We start from the raw sequence: 24,572 nt of genomic DNA, 5'->3' as shown, positions 1-24,572 counted from the left end.
ATTATGGCATGCTTTATTACCACACTATGTCCAGTTTAAACACTTATCTTAGAATTAGAAGAATATGTCAACATCAGAGATGCTGACAGTTTGATGGACCAGTCAGGCAGATACAGATGGACAGTTAGACAGATGGACAAAGCAACAGAAAGGCACACAGGCAAGCTGACAGGCTGGTTGGTTGGTTGACTGTAAAGACCAGCTGGCTGGAATCACTGAGTGGCTGTCTGATTACATAAGCTGGTTGACTGGGTGAACAGTTGACTGACTGGATAAACAGTCAAATATTCTAAAAGCAGCTCACTTATTTTCATATAAATGTCAAACAGCCGTAGGATCAGTGTGTTTGCCTGATTGAGAAAGAGAGAGAGAAAGAGAGAGACAGAGAGAGCTGGACAGGGATATGGAATCATGTTGGCCCATCAGTGCAATGACAGCTAGACAATTACTGCTCATTACTTGACTGACTGACTAACAATCTTGCGTGTACGTGTGTGTCTGCACATGTGAGTTCTCATCTGTCTCCTGGTCAATCCTCCATTTAAGAACACAAATCACAGCTCCATTTTATTCTCAGTGACAGATGGACAGAGAAAGGGAATTGTGGCTTGTGTCTGAGCTTATTCAACATAATACAATTTGCCTAAAGTTTACATTTTGGACTGTTTGTGATGATTTGCTTAAATTGTAAGCACCAGATTTTGAAATATGGCATATACTGTTGTTTTAATCAATTACCAGTTTATTAATCAACTGTTTCAGTTAAATATAGATTAAGGTTGATGCCAGAGCTTGCTCCAAACCCTTTACAAACCTTTGCTGTATTCATCCACAATCATTCCCAAATGTATCCAGTACCTCTTTGATCAGTACGAATATATCCCCTCTCTAAATCTTTGACCAGTGGCAAAAATTAACCTTGGTCCAGAACTAAATGTCCTTGAGAGTTCATATGTCCATGAAATTAAAAATTCAGGAGCAAGGCATGCTCCTGATAATTAGTTATATCCATTTCACTTTGTTCACATCTTATTTGTTGAGTGGTGAAATATTAATGTGAGAATGCAAGTGCTGTCCCCTGTGGGCCACCAAGGTGATTTATTGTAGACTGTGGACAGGCAATTCTCTTTCTGGTTCAGAAAAATAGAAAATGCATAGAAAATGCAGAACACAGGTCATAAAAGTAGACAATTTCACACTACCAACAAAAAAGATATGGGACTGAATGTGCATTGTTTGACAATGGATTTACTTACTTACTGTGCCAACAATTATATCAGTATGCCAATGGGTGAAAAGAACTTAGTGGGCTTATCTATATAATTTAATGACTTTATGAAATAGTAAGCACAATTAAATGCAGTTGCAATAAAAAAAAACTGATAAGCCATCAGAGATTTATATAGAATACCAAATGATAATTATAGATTATTATGCTTTCTTAAATTTACTTACAGTAATGGCACCATTACATTAACATACAGCAGCCTCTACTGGTTTAAAATAGTGCACAACAGTTAATTACCGTAGCCACAGGGACCTGAATCCTTAGTCACAAGAAACACATCAAATCCCAGATAAACCAGCAATTTAATAAGAGGTTCAATGCACAGACAGGAACAAAGAATGTAGGTGCCAGACAACTGTGGTAAAGTCTTTTTTTTTTTTTTACCTATAAGAAGAAAAACTTTTTTCTTCCTCTCCACTTACTCACTTCTTTTCTTATTACCCCCTCCTGTCCCTTTCAGTATGGTCTTTCCTACATTTTCTCTGTTTCCTCGCTTCCTACCATCTCTCTGCCTGGTTGTTGCTTTCTGTATGCTCCCTTCATCTCTTCTTGTCTGTCCTTTGTGTCCTTGCTCTGAGGCCAGAGAATTAAAATTATTCATTTTTCACTGTTCTCTGTTTTCACTGTCCTCTCTGGTTTTCAGTAGTTTAAATGAATTACTGTTTTACTGTCTTTTTTTTTTTGTTTTGTTTTGCCCATCCACCTTTTTCCCTCTTTCTCCAAACCGTATTTTTTTGAGTGTCTACATTTTTTCACTTTGTCACTTTCATTTGCTACTTTTTTGTGTGCCATCCCAAAAAATGAATTGTATAAAATGAATACAGAACCCAGACTCATTGTTGTCCCTGCTTTGATTACATTAGTTAGAATCCTGTTCCAATATCTGTCTTTATTTTCCTGTTATTTCTCCCTGTTTTTTCTTGCCTTTTGTTAAAGTTCGGTATTACATACTTTCTGTGTATTGTGAAGAAAGGTAGTGTGGAAACAAATCAGTACACTAACACTGCACTCCAGTGGTTGTGCAAAATTCTAAATTTCCCACTGTGCGTGCACAGTGGGAAATTTATTGTATATATGAAATTAGATGTTGGCTCCATCAAGAAATAACAGAAAAACAATGCAAATGATAAAATGCACTAGCCTCCAGTTCAGCCATTGATGGAGTATGTCAGAAATCCTCTTTTAAACTATACATGCTTTATCTCCAAAGTTAACCTTTCCAAAACTGTGCAAAAGACTAGTAAATATTTCACTTACCATCAGAGGAGCAGTAGACCTTATATATGTTTTGGAGACTTTTGTGAGAATTTGTATGCTTCTCTACATGTTAATTTTTCTTGAAAATAAAGCCTTCTCATAAATTCCCCGTTCTATTTTTTTTTTTTTCAAAAATTAAATAATAAAATGGTAAACACACACACAAAATTGTAAGGGGGTACCAAGCTGTATGTGCATCTTGAAACCTATTACACTGATCGATAAATATTACTCAAACTACTGATTTTCAACAGTTTTGAAAGAAAGTCTAAGGCTTCAATATGGGAAGGCTTGGGAAATGTTATTCATTATAAATGCATAAAATTAATAAAGATATGTTTAAAAAAGAGAGAGGCTAAGGCTATAGACAGAATATAACTTACTATCCACAGAAAACACAAAATTTTCACTCAAGGGTTATTAGTCAGATGATATCCCACGTTTACCCAATGCTCCAATTCCCCCCCCAAACCTCCAAGATAAAACAGGTGAAACTGTAAAAACATATCACAATTCAAATGATACAAATTTAGGGTGGCAAATACCAGCATTAGCTTTAGTTATACTGATGCACATAAATAGTTAACATTGAATAAATTGCCTGCAAGCACAAGGCAACCTATGCTCACACACATTAGCCTCTTACAACCAAAGAAGACGCAGTAGCTGTCAACAACATGTGGAGATGAAAGCTCGAGAATAAAGTACCGTATTTTTCGGACTATACGTCGCTCCGGAGTATAGGTCGCACCAGCCAAAAAATGCATAATAAAGAAGAAAAAACATATATAGGTCGCACTGGACTATAAGTCGCACTTTTTTTTGGGGGGGGGGGTTGATAGAATCCGAGACTCAGAGCACAAATTCCATCTTGAACGGCAATTTAAAATAATAATGGATTAAAGAACAGTACGAACACGGTTACACCTACGTTATGCTAACGTAGCACATTCAGCTACATGACGCACAACGAACACGTGTTCGGTATTGTAACGTTGTAAACACACTTCCAAAGTCGGCGATATTCACAACAAAGGTCGTCTTTATTAACAGAAAAACGGCTGCTGTAGGCCACAGCCACGCCAACCACAACTACAACAGCGGAACAGCAACACACACACAGGCAAGCTCTCGGTCTTTTTCTCTCTCCATGCTGCCTTCACGAACCTCCCGAACAGTCCGAAATCCCACAACATCAACACGCTCTCTAACTAAGAGAATCGCTACAGTATGTTAACGTAACATTAAGTTATTCAGATAACCATAGCATAAAGAACATACTAACAAGTTAACCAAACCATCAATCCATTGAATTCTTCATCCTCGGTGTCACTTCTAAACAATTCCGTACACTCCGTAGACGAAGCGCCGCTTCCTCTTCTGTGTCGCGTTAGTCAGACTCGTCGTCAGCTGCAGTTCCAATTATTCCAGCCTTTCTGAATCCCAACAGGATGGTTTGTCACTGAAGCCCATGTTTTCTTGATCCATCCAATGACTTCCAGGAAAGTTGGGTGGCGCATTCTCCCAGTTGCCGTTAAGCTGTGCTCTCCATCCATCATCCACTGCGCCCACAGGTTACGCAAGACTGCCTTAAAGCTGCAGTTCACGGAGATGTCAAGTGGCTGGAGTATTTTGGTTCATGTGTTATAAATGTCACATATACGTCGCTCCGGAGTATAGGTCGCACCCCCAGCCAAACTATGAAAAAAAGTGCGACTTATACTCCGGAAAATACGGTAGTTAATTTGGTGCTTTTCAGCAATAACAACAAATGATCCGTGAAGCCCAAAAATTAAATCATATCAAAAAGTTTGGTGGTGAAAATCCCCGTTCATTTCAGTGGATGGAATCTTCGGACCCAGAATGGACGAATTACCCGACAGAGTGTGAAAAGTAGAAAAATTCTTCTGAAATTTCTCTTTTTAACCTGCTGCTGAGTGTACAATTTCCCCTCTACATGCATCATTTCATAACCATATTGAAGGGAAATTCTTGGTCTTTCAAATGATTTATTTCTCAAAGCCGACAGATTTACACTTTATTATCTGTAGGCATTTGAGTGCGAGAAGTGCCATTTAACTGCCCCATAGAGATCAATTATAATTTGGATTTTTGGAGAAAAGCAGAAACTACCTCTTTCCTTTGAACAAATTTTTAATACCAGGAACACAAAAGCACAGATTTGGAGGGTGCTCATGATTTCTAAACCAGGTGGATACAAATTGCAGTTTTGCTTTTAGAAACCATTTCTTGAGTTTAGTGCTGAGTAAAATTTCTCACTGATTTCACTATAGTTACACAGAATGCCATCACTATGGTAACTAACGGATGCTTAACTGACAGGTGTGAAGAAAAACTGACAACTGATGACTAATGATTCATTAGAAACTGATCACTCTAATCAGTTGATTTGAGTTTCGCTTCTCGTTCTCTGATTGGTGAATATGTTTTCACAGCTTGTCTCTCTCAAACAAATAGTTGAATTTTAATGTCCTTCCTGAAATGGACCTGCACACATTTTCAACCTATCCAAACCAATTTATCCTTCTGTGCGTCAGTGTCTCTGGCTGTCTGTGTTTTTTGAGTATGGATACACTGTGGGAAGGACAAACACATTTTATTCAGTCATCTTAAGTCAAGATCAGGTCACACTGCACTTTAAAAGGAAATCATCAGCGCTCCAAATATGTGAGCTGCTATTCACAGTTTAAAACTGCTCTTCTCTTTCTCACACACACACATACTGGATGGACAAAAAACAACTGTGACGGTGACTAACAGGAGCGGATTTTTGAAAATCTAGTCCCCCTGTTTTGGATTTCCAAAATCTTCAGTTTAATAGAGAAAAGAATTTCAACTAACAACAGCCAGGTCTGATTTTCAAAATAGAAGTCCAGATACAACTATAGGAATTGAACTGGACTATTGCCTTGTTCAATTTCTCCAGAGCCTGCATACTGTAGTTGAGTTTTTCTTTGGTGCTAGCTAAAATGGCCTTGGTCACAAATTTATGTAGGAAACCCCTGCATACTTCCTACATTGATTTTGTTGGTTTCCTTTCAGTCAAATGCATTTATATTAACACTGTAAAGAGGAATCAGGCAGGCATCCAGGAAGCAGTGACTGTGTTTGAAACATACCATCCAAGATGAAAAGATCACCACCAAATATTATTATTAATATTAATATTATTATTAATATTAATATTATTTTCACCACCAAACTGTTCCATTGAAGAGTATCCAGTCCACCAGTCCAATGTCTGGGCTCATGACATGATCAGTTATCATAGTGATTCTTTTGCTCTGTGGCTGAGTCAGAGATGTTTTGGGAAAATTCACTTCCTACATTTTGTAATTCTTCAGTGTCAGAGAAACCTGAGAATCTGGAAAACAGACAATAGAAGCTCATGAAAGGACCTCATTTCAATGGGAACCTTTATTGCGTTAATCTTAATGATAACATCGGCACAACCATGTACTTATATCTCCATATTTCGGGTTTCCAGAAATATTTGCCTTAAGGTTTGCTTCCTTATTTGTTTCCAGAAGCAGACTGTCTCACTGATTCAAAAATGTACTTTTTTCCCCCTTTTACAGGTTGTCAGGATTCATGCTGCCCTCCCCTATAGTCAGCAGTGGATCCATATTGGCCTTGTGGTTTACCACAGACTTTGCTGTGAGTGCACAGGGTTTCAAAGCTGTATATGAAGGTAAGCAAATGTGTGATTGTGCTCATGTGTATGAGTGGTCAGTGTGATACACTTTTCAGAGGTAACTGTAATAAAATGCATCCTGCAAATTGTTGGCATGGCGCAGAAAACATATTGTGAATAATGGTAAGATTTTTACCACATACTACAGCAAGTTATAGGAAAGACTGTTTGAAAGTACAGATTGTTATAGTTACACATCCTTTAGATTCTGTGTATGTTTGGACTTTGATGACACTAATGGAGTTGAATGCAATGTTCCACACTTTGGGTACTGGCTCTGTTGTTTTTGTTTTGAGGTTTTTCTATTTTATCAGTGATTAATCAAATGTCTTGGCAGTACTGACCTGGTATTCTGGATCACAAAACAGAACAGTAGAAATGTTTTTTTTAATTTTTTTATTTTAATTTGAATTTTTTTGATGGACTCAGTCAGATGTGTCTGTTTGTAGCTTGAGAAATCAGGCAGGTGAATTCTCTGTTGATCAAGCACTGATAAACACCCAACACATTTCTGTAGGATTAAGGTGAAGCTGCATAGCTTAGCTATGCTTTTTATTTATGAGAATAACTGTTCATTTTCATAGCTCTGCATGAGCAAACCTGGGCCTGCAGCCCAGAGCTGTTGTTTTGGCCATCAGTCCACTGGTTGAACCTACTTAAGTGCCCTATGCATTATATGTATATACATACTATATTCAAACATTCATGTTTCTTTATTGTTATTTCTACAATGAGAGTTGAATGCTCCCATCAGTTCTTGCTATAAAGTTTTGGTTTTGATGTGTGTCTTATGTGTTTGATGTGTATACAAGTCTGTTCCACGTGTGTGTGCCTATTGAGATGCAACACAAATGCTTAGCCTGACCTTTTGAAGATGCACATGCACACACAGCACACACCTAAACACATGCACATATGTTCTATTACACTTGTGTAACAGTTCATCTATGAATCATGAACTTTGAATATCAAAGACAAACTCAAGAGATCTACACACTAACTGATGTGTGTGAGTGCATGTTTGTTGGACTTTCATGTTACTCTCTGTGCAGTGTACATCCTTTTGTTTTGCAGTGTGTCCATGTGTGTGTTCATAGATGTGTGTGCCATTCCTGTGTTTGTGCATGTTGAAAGTAAACCTTTTTTTTTTGCCTTTGTTCCTTTTCACATCTATGGGGACCCTTAAGTGTGTTTATTGCCTCAGGATTGATTGGTAGTGTGTGTATGTCCAAGACATTAAAAATTGTGCTTTTGTGTGTTTTTGTGTAAACCAAACAAGGCATTACATTCATAAATATTTTGCGTTGTTCTGTCTATAGTTGTGCGTCTGTCATGTGACCAGTCTTGATAGGCCTAAGGTATATGCAAGCACAATTTTTTTTAAGCCTGTGAATTGACACAGGGCCTCTTTTCAACCTTTGTTTGAAATACTATGTTTAAGTTCCTCAGGATTTTAGCAATGAAAAGCATAAAACTGACCAAAAGATTATTTGAAAGGGACAGCTAGATCACATTAGTTGTGATAATTTGTGTTTGTTTCACAAATTCACTCTTTCTGTTTTCTGACAACAAAAATTTATGTAAATCATAATTGGGGTTTTTTTTTGGGAGTACTGTGAGTAAGACAGAAGCAAAAAGACAGTGACATTGACCACAATAGCTGCAAATCATGCTTACAGTTGCAAAGAAATTGAAAAAATCATTAAAAAATTTGATTTGCTGTGTATCTCAAAAGATGCAGATTGATCAAGCGTTTCAGAACATGGATCAGAAGAAGAAGAAAACTGAGATTTTTATGTGTTACATGTGTACAATGCAATTATGTATAAAATAGGACATTTTCAGCCAAGTTATGTAGTTGAAAATGGAGTTCAGAGGGCTGCTACTGTCAAATGGAAAACAAACAGCACAAACCATATCCTTAGACATTTAGAATGTGGATAGTATTCTAAATAATTGTTTTTAGGATTTGTCACAGAGACAGGAAATTGAATTCATAACCATTTTGTATGTATTTTCACTCCTGGGGGCTCCATTGTCCTGTTTGGGGTGGGGGGTGGGGGTGGGGGGCTGTGTAATCACACTGAAGCTGTCGCACTGACTGGGAGGAATGGCTTTCCTGATCTGACCCCAAGTAGTGATTTGGTATTTGACTTCTGAGCTAATCTTGGTTTAGCCATAGCAAACACCATGTTTGAGCATAATGATGATAAGTACACTTGGCAGCGGGACACTCTAGGTTGTAGCTGCATCATCAGATCCATGGCTGTATGTCTTGGACACTTGGATGAAGAGAGGAACTGAGCTGTCAACTGATCACCACCTGATGTTGCCAGACAGGCCTGGGATGCCCAAACATGTAGTAAGGGTGCTTTGGGAGTGTCTGGCAAAGGCCCTGGTTGGGGATCTCTTCAACTTCCAACTGAACATCAGCAGCGTTCTGAAGAAGGCTGAGAACATTAAGTCTGAGTGAATAATGTTTTGCACTTCCATTGCTGTGACAGCTGCAAAGGATGTGCCTGTCATGGCAACAATGCCAGGATGAAATGGTGGACACCAGAGGTGAAGAGGGTGGAAGCAGTTTTCTGCCCACAGTCTGTGGATGGTGTTCTCTGACTTCAACTGAGGATTTAATCAGGCCATGAAAAGGTTACTCAGTAGGGTTACAGATCTCCTCAGTCTGACTGACATGCCTTCCATAGAGGAGACAGAGTCTGTGGACGAGAGGATGACTCGGTCATCACTTTGTGGGAGGTCACTGAAATGGTTAAAAAAAACCCCGAAACAATCGTACCTGTGGCTGTGCTTTGGGGAGCATGAGATGCACCTGATTCCTTTAAGGATGTTGTGGGGCTAATCTGGATGACACTACTTTTGCAACATTGTCTATAACATGGGGACAGTGCCCTTGGATTCATGAAATTATCTGTTCTTAAAAATCAAAATTAGACAGCCCTCAGGAAATCCATCACTGTCTTATATCAAATTATTTTATTATTTTACATCAAATTATATTTAATTCTTTCATATTTTCCTTTTCACAATGGTATTCTTTTGTACATTATTACTTACGATTTTTTTTTTTGGCATCTGTTCAGGTAAACTGAATCACACTAGAACAGAGTCAATGTTTTTCTATTGCTGTTAACTACCAGTCTCTGCCTGTATATATATTCCTGTCTCTGTTCACATAGCCAATTCAGTTAATAAATCTTCTCTCAGTTCTATCCTTTTATTAAAGGAGACCAAATTGAACTATAAGACTGGGCACATAGCTTACTGATAAGACCGAAGTCACCTAAGAGAGGGATAGATAGAGCGAGAGGAGAAAGAAGGCGGTAGGGGGTTTGCATGGTGTCAAATAAAGCTATAAGTGGTGAAAAGCAAGCCTTCCTGATAAAAAGTAGGTTTGCATACCAACTCTGCATGGTAAGATAATCATCAATTAATTTCCCCTGAAGCAGAGGGAGAGAAAGAAGGAAAAGTAAAATGTAGAGAAAGATGTAAAAACGGAATGTGAAAGAGGAGGTGTAGCGATAGATGACTAGGAAGATGCAGAAAGAGTGGATAAACAGAAGGGTGATATTCATTTTTGTCTATAGTTCTCGTTTGTTGACTTCACGACACAACATAATATCAGAGGACCAACATCCAAAATGAGATCACGATCATTGCCACTTTAAAAAAACAGTCACGATGGGAGGAAGGAAAAGATGAAAAGAAAGGCTTTAGTCATCTTTTATTAACAGTTATGATGCTATGATGGAGTTTGGGTGGGGGTCCTGAATTTAGAATTTTTGTCACATACAATTCTCCTCTCTCCCTTGCCATCATCTCCATCTGTTTCCCCTAGAAAATAGCAGTCATAAAATCATTTGAAATATTTATGTGTTCTTACAGCTGCTTCATCAGGAGTTAGACCTGTAGCCTTAGCTATGGAAACAATGTAGATTAAGCTTTGGGTTGTGTCCAATAGAACCATCTTTCACAACTTTGATGATTTTTTTTTAATTAAATTAAAAAAAATTTCCTCTGTGCATATTTCTGCTTGAACTGGGTGCAAAATGCTGAAAATTAGAAATACTTAAACTTTTAGTAAAATGCTGCCTTGCCTCAAATATGTTTGCAATTGTCACTTTGCAACAAGCACTACCAGCTACCTGTAACAAGAAACCAAGTGGATACAAGGCCTTACTTTTGTGTTCTCAAAGTGAATGAACTGTTTGTCCATGTTTTCTGTTCTCAGTGTAGCTGAGGTGCTTATTACTGACCTATATGATATGCTGATCTATTTCTTTTATTTAAAAGCAGTATAATAGGAATTCAAAAGAGTGATAGATTTTTATTTTCTTATAAAATCAATTAACAAATATAAACAGTTTAGCACATCCTCATTGCAATGGTGCTCTCCAGTGGCAGCAGGATGATGCAGTATGCACTGCAAAAACTGCTCAGGAAGAGCCCAAGGCATTGATTTGTCCTCTAAACAACTCTCATTCCAATTCAATCAATGATTCGCAACAAGCCCGATTCCACAGACGCCCCACCTCACATATAAGAAGACATAAGAAAGAAGAAATAAGAAAGACATAAGAAAATGCTTATTTTTCTGTACATTTGTAAGTTGCCCTAAAAAGATTATTTAGCCATTAAGAGAAAACAGAAAAATCCTCTTCAGAGTCTTAACCTCACACATCCACTTTACAAGGCATGCACACACAAAGAGGCAGTGTGTACTTTTTTTTTTTAGTCCCTAGGCTAGCTGCAGAGTTTCTTCTCCTGTTGAGGGACTTCAGTGAAGAGAAAAAAACGGACCTATAAACTGTTAAAAAGGGCTTTGCACATTAAATGCACACACACACACACACACACACACACACACACACACACACACACACACACACACACACACACACACACACACACACACACACACACAAACACTCTAACATATACATTCCTGACTGTTGGGCATAGCCATGACTCTGGAAAAGCAATAGAGAAATTCAAGACAAGAATGTGTGAATACAGATTAAGGAAGTAAGAGAGGACTGTCTGTTTGTGCGCATGTGTGTGTGTGTGTGTGTGTGTGTGTGTGTGTGTGTGTGTACATGTTCAGGCACATGTGCTACTGGTCATGGGTGCTTTTGTTGTTGCTGTGGCAATATCCACCGTGTCATTATCTGTATGTTATTATGGAGTATTACTTTTACACTGCATTACAACATGTAATGTGTGTGTACCCATGCCTGAATGTGTGTGTATCTGTAAAATTGCAGGAAGTTCATCCCCCTTGGTGTTGGCATTTCCACACTCTCTCTCAGTTTTTCTCTCTCTTTCTTTCTCTCTCTCTCTCTGTCAGTCTGTGGTGTAGACTGGTGTAGAATCCATTAGGAACACTTCTAGGAGCTTCCAAATCTTGCTGACTTGATGCAAGGCTTTGCACAGACTGTGGCAAGAGCCCTGTAGCCACCATCCACTGGACGAGATGCAAAAAGATCGCAGCCTCCTGCTCAGGGATTTTGGGTCCTTACTCATGATGTTACACATAAGAAAGATTTATTCATCTAGAGTTTTTTCCGATGCCTCGAGCCAGATAGTTTTCATAGTGGAGCCTTTATTTCACAGAGTTTCGCCTTACTAAATCTCAGAGGGTTGCAAATAGCCATTGCAGAAAATTGCACTATTGTAGAAAAAGTTGTGGCATAATATGAATACAAAATACAGGGTGTTGGCAGACAAAAATATTTAGAGGACTGGGCTTCAAATCAAAGCTTTATGGATAGTAGTTTAAAATGAAGGCATATGAATCACTATGTATATCTTAAATATGTCTTGTTCAGCCTAACACTAATTCTACCATATATACTTATTCATTACTTATTCACTCACACCATTTATCTCAATAACTAAAAAGTTTCTTTTAGTTAAATATTTAGTTATTTGTTTTTCTGGTTATTACTGTCCTTGGAATCATTTGTTCTTTTAACATCCCGCTGTCTGCATTAAAGTTAGTAACACTGGAAATGTACTGGACAAAAACACTGGGCTTCATGGTATTTAACTGATTTATTAATTTTACAACATTTTCCCCCAGCTATTATTGCAGTCAGGGGAGGTATGCCTCTATAGAGACATTAGAAAGAGAAATCAATCATTACAGATGCCATTAATAAGTTCAAATAGTATAGTTATTTTATTGAACGGACTTCCTGTGGAGAAAATTGTGCTACAGCTTGCCAGCAAAAACCTAAAGACTTAAAACATTAACAACATAGGTGGGCTGTTTGGGAATTTATGTGGACTGTTACATTTCATGAAACCAAAGAGTCTCTGCTCAGTGATCGGATGACTGAGGAAAAACAAGAACACAACTACATTATTGTCTTAAATTAAAAAAAAACCTAAATGAATTTCTAAGAGCATGTTCCATCCCATGTTGCATTTTTAAATCAATTTTCTCCCTTGTCTTCTTGATAGTTTACCACCAGCACTACTGGATCCAGCTAGATCTTCAGCGATTACCACACGCACCAGTGATTCCTAAAAACATCACACATCACACTTGCCATTATGCTCCAGAGGATGTCTGTATAATTCAATCAGCACTAATGATCAGCTACATTTCTTCTAAACACACTGTAGCTGCTGAGCTCAATGGACTGTGTTCTATGTTTAGCATTTATAGATTCCTGATAATAACTGTTTTCTCTAGGTCATAGAACTATTGGCAAGGACAATATAGACCCATTCAGTATGAATGAATGTCTTAGTCATAGTCATTCCAAAGGAACTTGAATTCATTAGGGTTCCTTTTTCATTAGCTCACTAATGAAAACGATTGACCACTGAAATTGCATAAAATATTGGCAGTTTTGAACAGAAATTATTGATATTATTGAGACTGAACTGATGCCTGTGTGAATATTTTTTCAACATACAGTACCAACCAAAAGTTTGGACACACTATGTCCAAACATTTGGCTGGTACTGCTGGTAATGCAATGTCATAAAGCACAGCACTCTTGCACATATACAAGTAAATAAATGCAAAAATAAATGATAACATGCCTTCATGTCTTAAGTGGATGGCTGCAACCAACTAAGAAAGTTGTTCATGAAACACTACAAATGTCACTTCCTTCCTTTCTGAATAATGTTTTGTTCCGGCGTGAAATCAGTGATTATATTATGACTGACATTTACTGCATTTCTCTGTTACCAATGGATAATCAATTTTTTTCTTCATATCGATCTGTTATCCCCCGCTTCTATCAGTATCTGTGCACCCTTCATTGAGAATAATAGGTTTGTGAGTTTCGTCTAAGCCAATGGATTCAGCAGGGAAGCTTCTTAGAGCAAACACAGCAAATCATTAAAGGAAGGAAAGACTACTGGTGGATTTGTCAACTTGGACAGTCAGGTGCTACTACACATTTGTGTATTTGTGTGCTCTGAAGAGGTAAAGAGAGAGAAAGAGGGAGAGAGGAAAGAGAGAAGCAGTCCGATACACCATTAACCCATATTGACTGAAACACCATAGGAAGCTCTTCACTGTGGGAGTGGTTCATATAACGCTGTTGGTACTGACGCCAGCTTTAGTCTGCGACATCGATCGAAGCAGCAATGTCAACTGTCCTGCTGTGTGTGTGCATGTGGTGTGTGTACCCATAGTGATGTAGTGCAGGAGTGTTCGAGGGTAATATCACCGTCATCAAATCGCGTTGTCTGAGCCAAGAACCCGTCTCACACACTCTCTATCCCACACACACACTTTTAGTGAGTGTTGTTATTGTGTGATCAACTTACCACAACTTATTAGAGTCAATATAACATTGCTTGAACTTCGCACCCTTTATCTAGCCTCTATGTACTGGTTTTAATTTACTTTTTATTGAGCGCTTCGTGAGCTGTTAAAAATGTCAGACTGTGCATTTAGATTTGAAACCTCTGCACAAAAATTCACTGCAGGTAAGTTTAATTCAGTTCTACTGGCAAAAATTGTCAGCCACAATCCCTAAACTTGTCCCTGAATTGCCAATCTGTACACCTTCTGTTTTTCCATGAGGGTAAGCCTTTCAATTAAAGTGGGTTTTCTGCATCTATTCAGCAGACTGCAAACCTGAAGTCTAAGGCCTACAGACCTGTTTAGGTTGTTGTAGAAAAAAATCACTATTCCCTGACTGGTTGTGAGTGGTTGCTGGCAGTAGCTGTGAAACTGTTTGATAAAGGTCATTAACCCCCCCTCGTAACCACTGGTTGCTAGGGAAAAATACACATTCCCCAACCGGTTCACGAGTAGTTGCAGGAGGTTGCTTGGTGTTGCTGGGTGAAACATCCTTGAGATTGCTTTGGTTGCTAGCAGTTTGCTATGGTTTCCTGTTGTGGAAGACAACAACTTACCTACAAACACTTGCCAGCTACTCACAGCGAAACTCTAAAAGTGTGACTGGAAAGGAAGTCCGTTTGCCTTTTGAAACATGTCTGTTTCAGTGGTTTCTATGAAGGCAAACATTCCTTGTTTCTGGTTTTCTCAAGTTTTAAAGTGTTTTTCTTTCCAGGCCAATTCAGGTTTGAAGGAGGCACGATGATTCAGCTGGCATTGTTTTTTCATCGGTCTAGCGGCACCACTGGTGCCATTGTAAACCAAGACATAATCCTGGGGGTTGTCCCACTTAGACCGATGTGATGGCATGCCTGCCATTAAGCACATTATTAATTAATGCACATTATGTGAGGCTACAGATGCTTTAGTGGTCTTGATTTTCTTGCTCAGTATTCTACAAGAAAGGAGATTTTCAAAGTCAAACACATACTGTGATAACATTTGACATTCAGACTGGCCAAAACACAATTTGAGCTTTTCTTACTCTATTGCTGACCTCACACTTAATGCTGGACATTAAACATTTGGGGATTTTTAAAGTATGTGATTCATCTAATAACATAAGGCCCCCCATGTGTAAATTTTCTTATCTCATGTTCCACCAGTTACAATTCAGTGCAGTTCAAATGTACTGTAATAGTCTAATGTGAATTGAGGGGTAGAGATAAAAGGTTTCTTTAGCATTTTCATATCTGTTCGCCCCTTTTTATCCTCTGTTTCTCTCTCTGATGATAAGTGAAGCTTATAACATCTGTGTTAAAATCTTCGAGACAGAGAGTGCTCGCTTACTGTCATTTTAGCTACGCTCTCCCCGACTCTCAGCTTGCTTTCAATTCCTCTCTGGCTTCCACTGTCTGAGTTTCTAACTCTGACTCTGTCTTAGACCTTAAATCTCTAACACATTAGTGCCATCCAAAGGAAAAAGGGAAGATTATTATCAAATTATGGTTGTGGCTTATAAAATTGTTCCAATGAATATCTATATAAAAGTTTGATCACTTGGATGTCCTTCTCTGGTAAAAATGGACTCCCTGTCAGTCATGTTTTTCAGAGTCTTCATTATGACATACAGTACCAGTCAAAAGTGTCCCAACTTTTGACTGGTACTGTATGTAAGAGATATTTTGTGACAGTGGAGATTTTCTTTTCATTCCAAAACAGTATCATATAAATTGTAATAGCCTTTTAAATGTCCACTTAATTTTTTTTCTTCAAAAAATCAAATAAAGACATCAATCTTTTAGCTAATCCCACTTATCTGTTAAAGGGTTACAGAGGGCTTGAACCTAATCAAGCTCATATGTGTGAGAGCCAGTGTACATCCCTGACAGATGAGTCACAGAGCTAAAGAAGACCTCAAATATACATATAAAGTACCAGTCAAACGTTTGACTGGTACTGTATGCAGGCTCAGTGTGAGCATATTTTAGGCTTACAGACTTCTACTTAAAAAAAAGAAAAGAAAAAAAAAGTAGTATTTCTTTTTCTTCTTTTTGTCATGTTACATTCATTTTTGATAAATGAGTATATTTGAATGTGGTAAAAAAAGACAGTCCGCACACCGGAACGCTCCTGGGAAATAATTTATTATGATAGTGCCTTCAAAGCATAGTAACATTTCGGGCATCCATGCCCTTCTTCATACTTAATGACAAAATGCAGAACACATGTATATATAAACCCCACCTACCATTCAAAATTGTCACATGATCATGTCCGATGTCCAAATAGGGAAAGGGACACATGAGGGTATATGAAGGAAGAAATTATAAAACACTCAGGAGGATAGTCTAAAAATAATCTATAATGTCCTGAACCATTTAGGGATGAAAGGTGGTGCTAAATAGACTAAACCGGCTAGAGCATGTAGCAAAAATACAAGAATACATACATGTGGGCTGCAAATAGATGAAGGTCTTAATATGATGATCAACAATAGAGAAAAGTAAATGTTAAATAGTATATAATAAATAGTAGCGAGTACATTTTTAAAAAACAGTCATACGAGAATGATAAGATTAAAAAGTTAACAAACGGACTAACAAACTAGGACTGTGGAATAATGTAGGAGTGTAGGAGTATATTTGAATGTGGCCCATTGAAATCTCTAATATAGGAATTATTTAGATAGAGTACCAGTCAAAAGTTTGTCCCAACTTTTGACTGGTACTGTATGTGTTGCCTTCACAGCAAAATACTTATAATAGAATTGATGCTGAGAAACAGTATCATGCTTAGAGAAGTGAAGAAACCATCATGCACCATATATATATATATATATATATATATATATATATATATTTTTTTTTTTTTTTTTTTTTTTTTTTGTCAGCACCAGACACACATTGATTTAATGTCATTATGAATAATTGATTAATGTTCTGTCTTAGCAAAATACATTTTGTCCACATGCATTGCTAATTAATTATGCATAGACCCAGTTACTTGTTTATGATGTACGCATAAGTGAGAACTGAGATACACTCCAGTGCAGCAGTTCTACAAAGAAGTTTAATTCTTCTTCTTCTTCTTCTTCTTTTTTTACTTTGATGTGTTGATTTTAGGTCATTAACCTTTTGAAGAATAGAGTTTGTAGTTCTGTTGAATTGTATTTCATATACACAGAGGTGCTTATTATTTTGCTTATGCTTATTGAATCATTGGAGTTGACAGTGTTATATTTCTGTGAATTATAACTGCAAACCACCATTCTTCTATACTGTATGGAAACTTGCGCTGTTTGGGGAATGCAGCTCCTCAAAGAAGTTTGAGGACATACAGGACACAACGCTTCACAGAAAAGTCATATATTCATGTATAAGAAGAAAGTTTATTTATATACATTTGCTTTAACAAAAATGCTATATGTGCAATAATGCAATATCAGCCTTAGTTAAATTTTTTTAAAAAAGATCACCATTTATGATACTGATAAACAGTGGCATTAACCTTGTGGGGAACTGTAGAAATCTGAAATATATAATGGGATTCCAAATAGCATATTCTCCTGAATGCAGAATAAATTCTGAGTAGAGTTCAGAGAGGTTTCTGGATTCTACATTTCAAAGTCTGAATATTTTATTTAAATTAAATGCCCCTCTCACCTGAAGCTAAACTGAATATCTGGATATTTTTCTGCTTTTTGTTTGATTTCTGTGCTTGTAGCTTAATGTATACATGGAATTTTGGAACCATTTCATCCATAACATATATGATTATAGTTTTATTCCTACAGAAGTAGCAATATTTAGTTATCTTGTCATCTTCCACAACTACAACCTGTTGTGTTTTCATGTTTTTTTTTTTTGTGTGTGTGTTTTTTAATGCCTTAACATTTGTTACATGGTGTCATAGTGATGATTCTAAATTTCTCATAGATGTGGCTGTGAAATGACCAATTGTTTGTTTCTTTGTGGTAGCCCTGGTGACCTGTTGAGGGTGTATACCACCTCTGGGCCTATGAGAGCAGAAATGGGCTTCGCCATTTCTACAACTATAAGTTTGATGAGTGATTAAGAAAATGGATAAATACAAATTTTTACAAAAAAAAAGCATATAAAATAAACATGTAATTTAAAGCAAGGTTAACTGCAGCCATACTAATGCTGCTCAAATAAAAATATTTTTATCTTCTTCATAAATGTACAGACAGAAATATTCATTGCTCACTGGTTTTTAACCCTCAAGGTCTTAATCATCATCAGTGATGACCCCAACCCTAAACTTAAGTATAGGCCTATGTAATATATGCGTAATATTAAATATATCTATATAGTATAAGTGATGTATGTATGACCTTCACCCATGCATAACACCCATAAATCAATGCTTATTCAGTCACCAAATCAGTGTGTTAAAAAAAGCATGTATACAAGTTGTATTTTTCATTAAGAAGTAAGCAAAAAGAAGCCGCTTCAAGATGTAAGAGAAGATAGTTGGAAGGAGTAAGGAGGAGAGAGAACAGGAGAGTAGACTGGAGAGAAAAGAAGAGCAGACAATCCCTGGAATACCAAACGTTCCTCTGGCTGGGAGAGAAAGCAGTGAAGAGAGGAGGGGGTTGTAGTGTGAGGTGGAGAGCATCCACAGAATACCAAAGAGAGAATAAATGCTAGGAGGATTTTCAAGTCATTTCCAAATTCCAAAGTCTTTCCTGGAAGTTAAAAATAGACATGTACACTTAAATTCAGTTAGTAGCACCTAGTTTGTGAGAGTGGATTTCTTTCATTGGTTGTATTTATGACACTACTACAAAATACCTGATGACAAATTTTCTTTGTTTCAAGAGCAGTTTGTTAGTGGACAGATATAGCAAGAAATGTTGTAAATAGAAAAAAAGGAGGGAAAGAGTTAAAAGAGGACATGAAAAGTCAAACAAGAAGGAGAAATTAGTAACGAAAAGTGAAAAGTGAAGGAGAGGAAAGAAGGAAGAGAAAAGAGGGAGAACTGACTCTAAGAATCATGCTCGCTCGGCTGAACTCGTACCTTTTCCCAAGATGCATTCTGTTTGAGATGTACCTAAAAATAGAACACACACACACACACACACACACACACACACACACACACACACACACACACACACACACACACACACCACTCCCCAGGGTGGACTCACTGTCATCCACACCGAGACATATACACTGCAGACAACAGGCAGACACACACACACACACACACACACACAGACACACACACACACACACACACACAGACTGAAGACATCATGCTGTCTCAAGTTAACTAACTGCCACAAGTTGTTAACGTTCTTATGGTGAGAGAAAAAGACCAGAGGTTATATAGAAAGACAGAAAATGTAAAATCACACAAAATTCTACTATAATATCTGCACACAAAATTGCTATAATATCAGCAGGGTTTCACCGAACAGGAGCGATATCTTAAGGTGATTATGTTTACTCCAAAGAAGAGTGTAATTGTGCAGCATAAAAACTGTATGGCATTTACATGGGAAGTGTTTTGCCTTTATTTTTGTAGCAATCACAGTACAATTACGGTGGTTTGTGCATGGAATTTTTTTTTTTTCATCAGGGCTGTCACGCACACTTTAACCACCTTCCGTTTCTCTCAGTTGTTGTCATTAGTTATAGCAATTCTGCTTCTCCTTGAAACCACTTATTTCACGTTTTAAACACACCATTTTTACACCGTACAGTTGTCATTTGTAATATTTGATTTTGAACAATGTAATAAAATCATGTTTTTTTTTTCTCTCTTAAGATTATTATCCACATTGTTATTTCAGTTGGTCTGTTCTCCTGTAACCTTTACCTCAAAAGAAAAAAGTACTATAGTACATGACGACAGCCTAATAGACACCCATTAATCTTTTTTAGGATGCCTGAGAGATAATCACAAGCATTATCAAAATGGCTTATGACTTTGACTGGATGTTTTTGTGGGACTTATGTGGCTATTTCAGGGGTATTTCTTTGTAGTTTTTTCTATTAACAGATGCCACAGTCTGTGTGGTAAGAGGAGTTTTTGCTTTGTAGAGCCATGAAAATTGCTTTTTAATTGCAGTCATCATCTGATAGTCACAAGATTGTATATGACAGAACAAGTGGAAAAAAGATGTAGAACTTATTAGCTTTTTTTTTTTTTATACCTATCTCATATCTTTCAGAGGTATTGTTTTATTAACTTATTAACTGCTTGTGCATCCTTCTCTGTCGTTCTTTCCCTTTCCTACAGCTTTTTTTTTTTTTCACAAGGGGCTCTTGACATAATCATAACTCCCCTTGCTTTATTACAAGTCTTGTATTCGTGCTGCCAGTCCAGCGGTTATTTACTTCTACAAATCATGACTCATCAACTGCATGTACAGTACAAAGGTAGGCGGGAAGGGGGCTCGTTGGTACACAGCACGCTGTATGCAGCACATCTATTTGTGACACATTTATATTTTAATGTGATAGACATGTTGCTGAAGTTATCCCGTTGGTGTTTATAGGTTTCTTTTTTCTTCTTTAGGTATCATTTTGTTTTGTCTCAGGTATGCTTATGAAGAAATAAGTACTGGCAATAGAGTCAGACTCTCCCAATTGCAGTTGCATTACAAGATGTTAACTCGTTTTACTTTCTCTATTCTGCTCATTGTTGAGTTTCAATACAGGTGTCTTCTTGAGCCTGCAGTGGGAAACTTTTGGCACATCATCTTCTGGAAGTGAGAGTGGTTAAACACGCGCTTGTGACAAGAAACAGTAGTAGTACTTGTCCTCACACGCAGTTGGTCTTTGTTTGAGATGCCAGTGCATCCTATAGATGCTATATATTTTTTAATATCTCATATTTCTTGGATGCTACCTGTGTTTTTTTTCCATATTTCTAGTTGATGTAGCTAACTGTCTCAGTCACTCATTATAACTGCTCCCTCTTCAGCTTGACAAACTAATCACTGCTTACTATCTTAACAGGTGTCACTATTGAAATACATATGCTGATCTATAAGTGCTGATAAGCTTAGTCAGCATACTGTGAAGTTCCATCCATCCATCCATCCATCCATCCATCCATCCATCCATGCTGATTATAGAAATCAGACAATATAGCTTTAAAATTAGTCAAGTCATGATTTTTGTGTTCTCTTTTTCTTTTTTAACATTGTTGTTGAGAAGTTGTCCTAACCTTGTCGGATTACGTGATCTCAAAGTACAAGATAACTGAAGCTTTGCTGTCAAACCTTTATCATCTATACATGCTGTCAACGTTCTCATCGTTGCACTTCACATTTTGGCAGTTTTTGTTTCCTTCCATGCCACATCAGGTTTGACTGTTTAACTTGCTATTAAAGCTGTTCCATCTTTGTCACTGTCAGAATTTTTTACACTGCAGCGGATATTAGAGAGATAATTTTGAGAAGTCGCCTTAACCTTGTCAATGTAATTGTAAAACCTGACACTCGTGTAATGTCACATTTTGACAATATGACACATTGCAACTGTATTCTGACAGTGGCTCTGATGGTGGCATTTAATGAATCGAGGATATATTATGTTCAACTGTCTTTTCTTTTGTCCCTTTCACCACCTCACTTAGTTCAGTTCAGGACAACATGCATCTTGTGAAACTTTTTTTTTGTGTAACAACTGACCCCCCCCAACACACACACACACACACACATAGAGTGAAAGGAGATATTGTCTGAATGATTTCATAAATCACAGCCTCTCTCATAGCAAGGCTTGCGATGAAACTATCCTGCTTGGTTCTGATTTGAGATTTTTTTTTTTTAAATTACACACTTCACTGCATCGATAAATAAGCATTTACGGACAGACCTTAAGAGTTAAGATACATACCATGAACAGCAAATTTGCTTATTTTAATCCCATCTAGGACCTTTATCCTATTCATCTGCCATATATCAGGGCCTCTGGACAGATTTTTGTATCTAATAAATTAATAAAATACAAAACACAAAATAAAAGAACAGCAAATAATCACAAATAATCGTATTGTTTGTTATGCTTATTCATTGAATTTAAAAAGTCTAATATTTACATAAGCTTTTCTGTTAAATTACCAAATAAATCCTGGATCATGGCATTAACACAGATTATAGACAGTATGCTTCCCTTCTCTGAAAAAAAAAGAAAAAGGCAAAACAATGCTTTCCTTGCCATCATCCCCTTGTTACATTTGAACAATCCCATTTAGAGCAGCTTTGGACACCCAGCCAGCCTGTCAGCCAGGAGTCACATCCAGCACTCACTGTGTCCTGTCATTTACCAATCAGTGCTGGAGCCATAACACAGATGGATCTGGCAAAAGCAGCCAGCTTCAGACTGAGTTGGAGATAGAAAAAATTCAGATTTTTTTTTTTCTTGGCTCAATAAACTATATAAGTACTATTACCATCTCCAGTGCCAAATTTCTGTGTGTATAGTTGTAAAGACATAAGCATTATCAACATTTAACCTTTGGAAACTGGGCCACTGGTCAAGAGCCTCCTGAATGCAGTGTTACTTGTATTCTATTCTCTTTCATTGGTAATTACAGGTACAGGTATTCTTTAAATACCTGTGTTACTAGGAAATGTTGCCCAGCATTCCTTGGTAATCTACATTTTTGTCATTATCATATTTTAGGTGATTAATTCTTAAGCTCGGTTTTAATTTAGTTCTGTGTGTTTAACCAGATGTGTGCAGTAAAAGACTGGCATGCCATCAATCAAGTGTAAAACTGTTAATAACTTCCTGCCATTTATATATTTGACTCTCATTTTCACTGCTGTGTAGGCTTGTGGAGTATTTTCATTGTTGTATAGTGGCAGCTCTTCTGCCAGTAAGTTTATCTGATTACTGTAATAGAATTCACCACGGTGAAATTTGAACTCTGCTGCATCTTCTTCTTGGCCAGAATGCACTCAGAAGCCACCGGAGGTGTGATGCTCTGAATAAATGAACAGGATCTCTGATAGCACTCTCTCAGAATGTACTCAGTGTTTGAAAACACATTTTAGAAGTTAAAACTGGAATGCTGCATACTGAAAATAGTTACAGACTTCTGTGATCCTTTTGTTTCATAGAAACTCTGTGTGGCCTTTGCTTCCTGCGTCACTGTCCGGTAACATTAAGAGTTCCTCTGATCAGCAGTCTTAATTGTCCGTATGGTGAAATAAGGTGTTGAACAACACTTCACAGCAATTTTAATTCAAATTCTGTGCAAAGCTCTTTTGGAAAAACGAAGTCACCGTGAAGAAACAAATGCTTTCTCTGTCTTTCTTCTAATTCTTCTGTCCTTCCTCTTGCCTTAAGGGTCATTCCTAGTCAGACACATTAACAAGGCTGACTGCATGGATGCCTCACTTATTGATCAAAACACACTCACGCACAAGTATTTCTCCTTCACTCTCTTGACTGGTGCGTCTCTCTTACTCTGTCTCCTTCATTTCATTCCAAAACTGTTTCATTATGCAGACAGTCCAGAAGACAGTGCTGACAGCACCAATAGAGGGTACACTAAACCACCTAAAGGTGACAGATGGCTGAAAGAGGACGTAGATGATTTCTTTTGACCTACTTGTGCTTGTTCACATTAATGGCGTTGCTACACAGATGCTTCATTCATACATAGGACACATCACTGCCAGTGCAGATAGGCTTTTATGCTTAACAATATATAGTAGTCATCTATACAGACTGCATAATGGCTCATCTATCTGTTGACCTATCATTATTGCAACATTATCTTGCCAGATAAACACATTCCAAATGACTGCCTAAACAGTATGTACAAGAAAAATAATTTTATTTAAATGTGACATGATTTCACACTGAGTAAACATTTGACTTCTTAGATAGAGCCCTTTTTATATAGGAGATTAACTATAAGGTTTTCATAGAGATATACTGAATGTCTTCCATCCAATTCAATTGTCCAGTTGTTTTCAGACCCATTGTTTCTTTTTTCTAAAAACTGCAATTGACAGCATACATAAATATTTATCAAGCTTTTAAATTGTAATTTTCTGTTTCATGTCATAACAAAATTTTGACGATTTCATTCTTACATTATGGTAAAAATGGTAAGTATGCACATTTTATCTGACAGTTATTACTTGTCTGTGTCACTGTATAATTTCACCTCTAAAGTTCTAGTTGACTGTGGTGTCTTTCAGTCTTTGGGTTGCCTGCTCAGCCAAGTCTTGGCAATCAGGAAACAAAGGAATTCATCATTTAAACTGACACATGTCAAAAACAGTTAACATTTTTTTCCATAAAAATTCAGTTGTGTCTTTGTTCAAAATGTAGGGTTAGGGTAGAGTTATAGTTAAGGCTACCACCTATGATGACTTAGACCTGAGGCTGATTGGCTGGTCACCAGTTAGATGAAAAGCAGCTGATTTCAGTCACCAGCTGATCAATCAGCACATGTGTAGTTTTCATTATAAGACCTGGTATGCA

At 37.3% G+C, this 24,572-nt stretch overlaps 1 protein-coding gene across 1 annotated transcript in view; it reads left to right on the top strand.

Annotated features, from left to right (window-relative positions):
* Window positions 1–24,572, top strand: part of LOC115773049 (CUB and sushi domain-containing protein 1) — a 454,304-nt gene that overhangs the window by 166,630 nt on the left and 263,102 nt on the right. The window contains exon 3 of the mRNA XM_030719557.1: window positions 6,145–6,257. Within this exon, the coding sequence (XP_030575417.1) occupies window positions 6,145–6,257 (113 nt within the window). The remainder of the gene's footprint in view (window positions 1–6,144; window positions 6,258–24,572) is intronic.

This window comes from Archocentrus centrarchus, chromosome 3 (genome assembly GCF_007364275.1).
Source record: "Archocentrus centrarchus isolate MPI-CPG fArcCen1 chromosome 3, fArcCen1, whole genome shotgun sequence".
Lineage (NCBI taxonomy): Eukaryota > Metazoa > Chordata > Actinopteri > Cichliformes > Cichlidae > Archocentrus > Archocentrus centrarchus.
The sequence above is the reverse complement of the archived record's forward strand: the minus strand, read 5'-3'. Positions and strand labels throughout refer to the sequence as shown.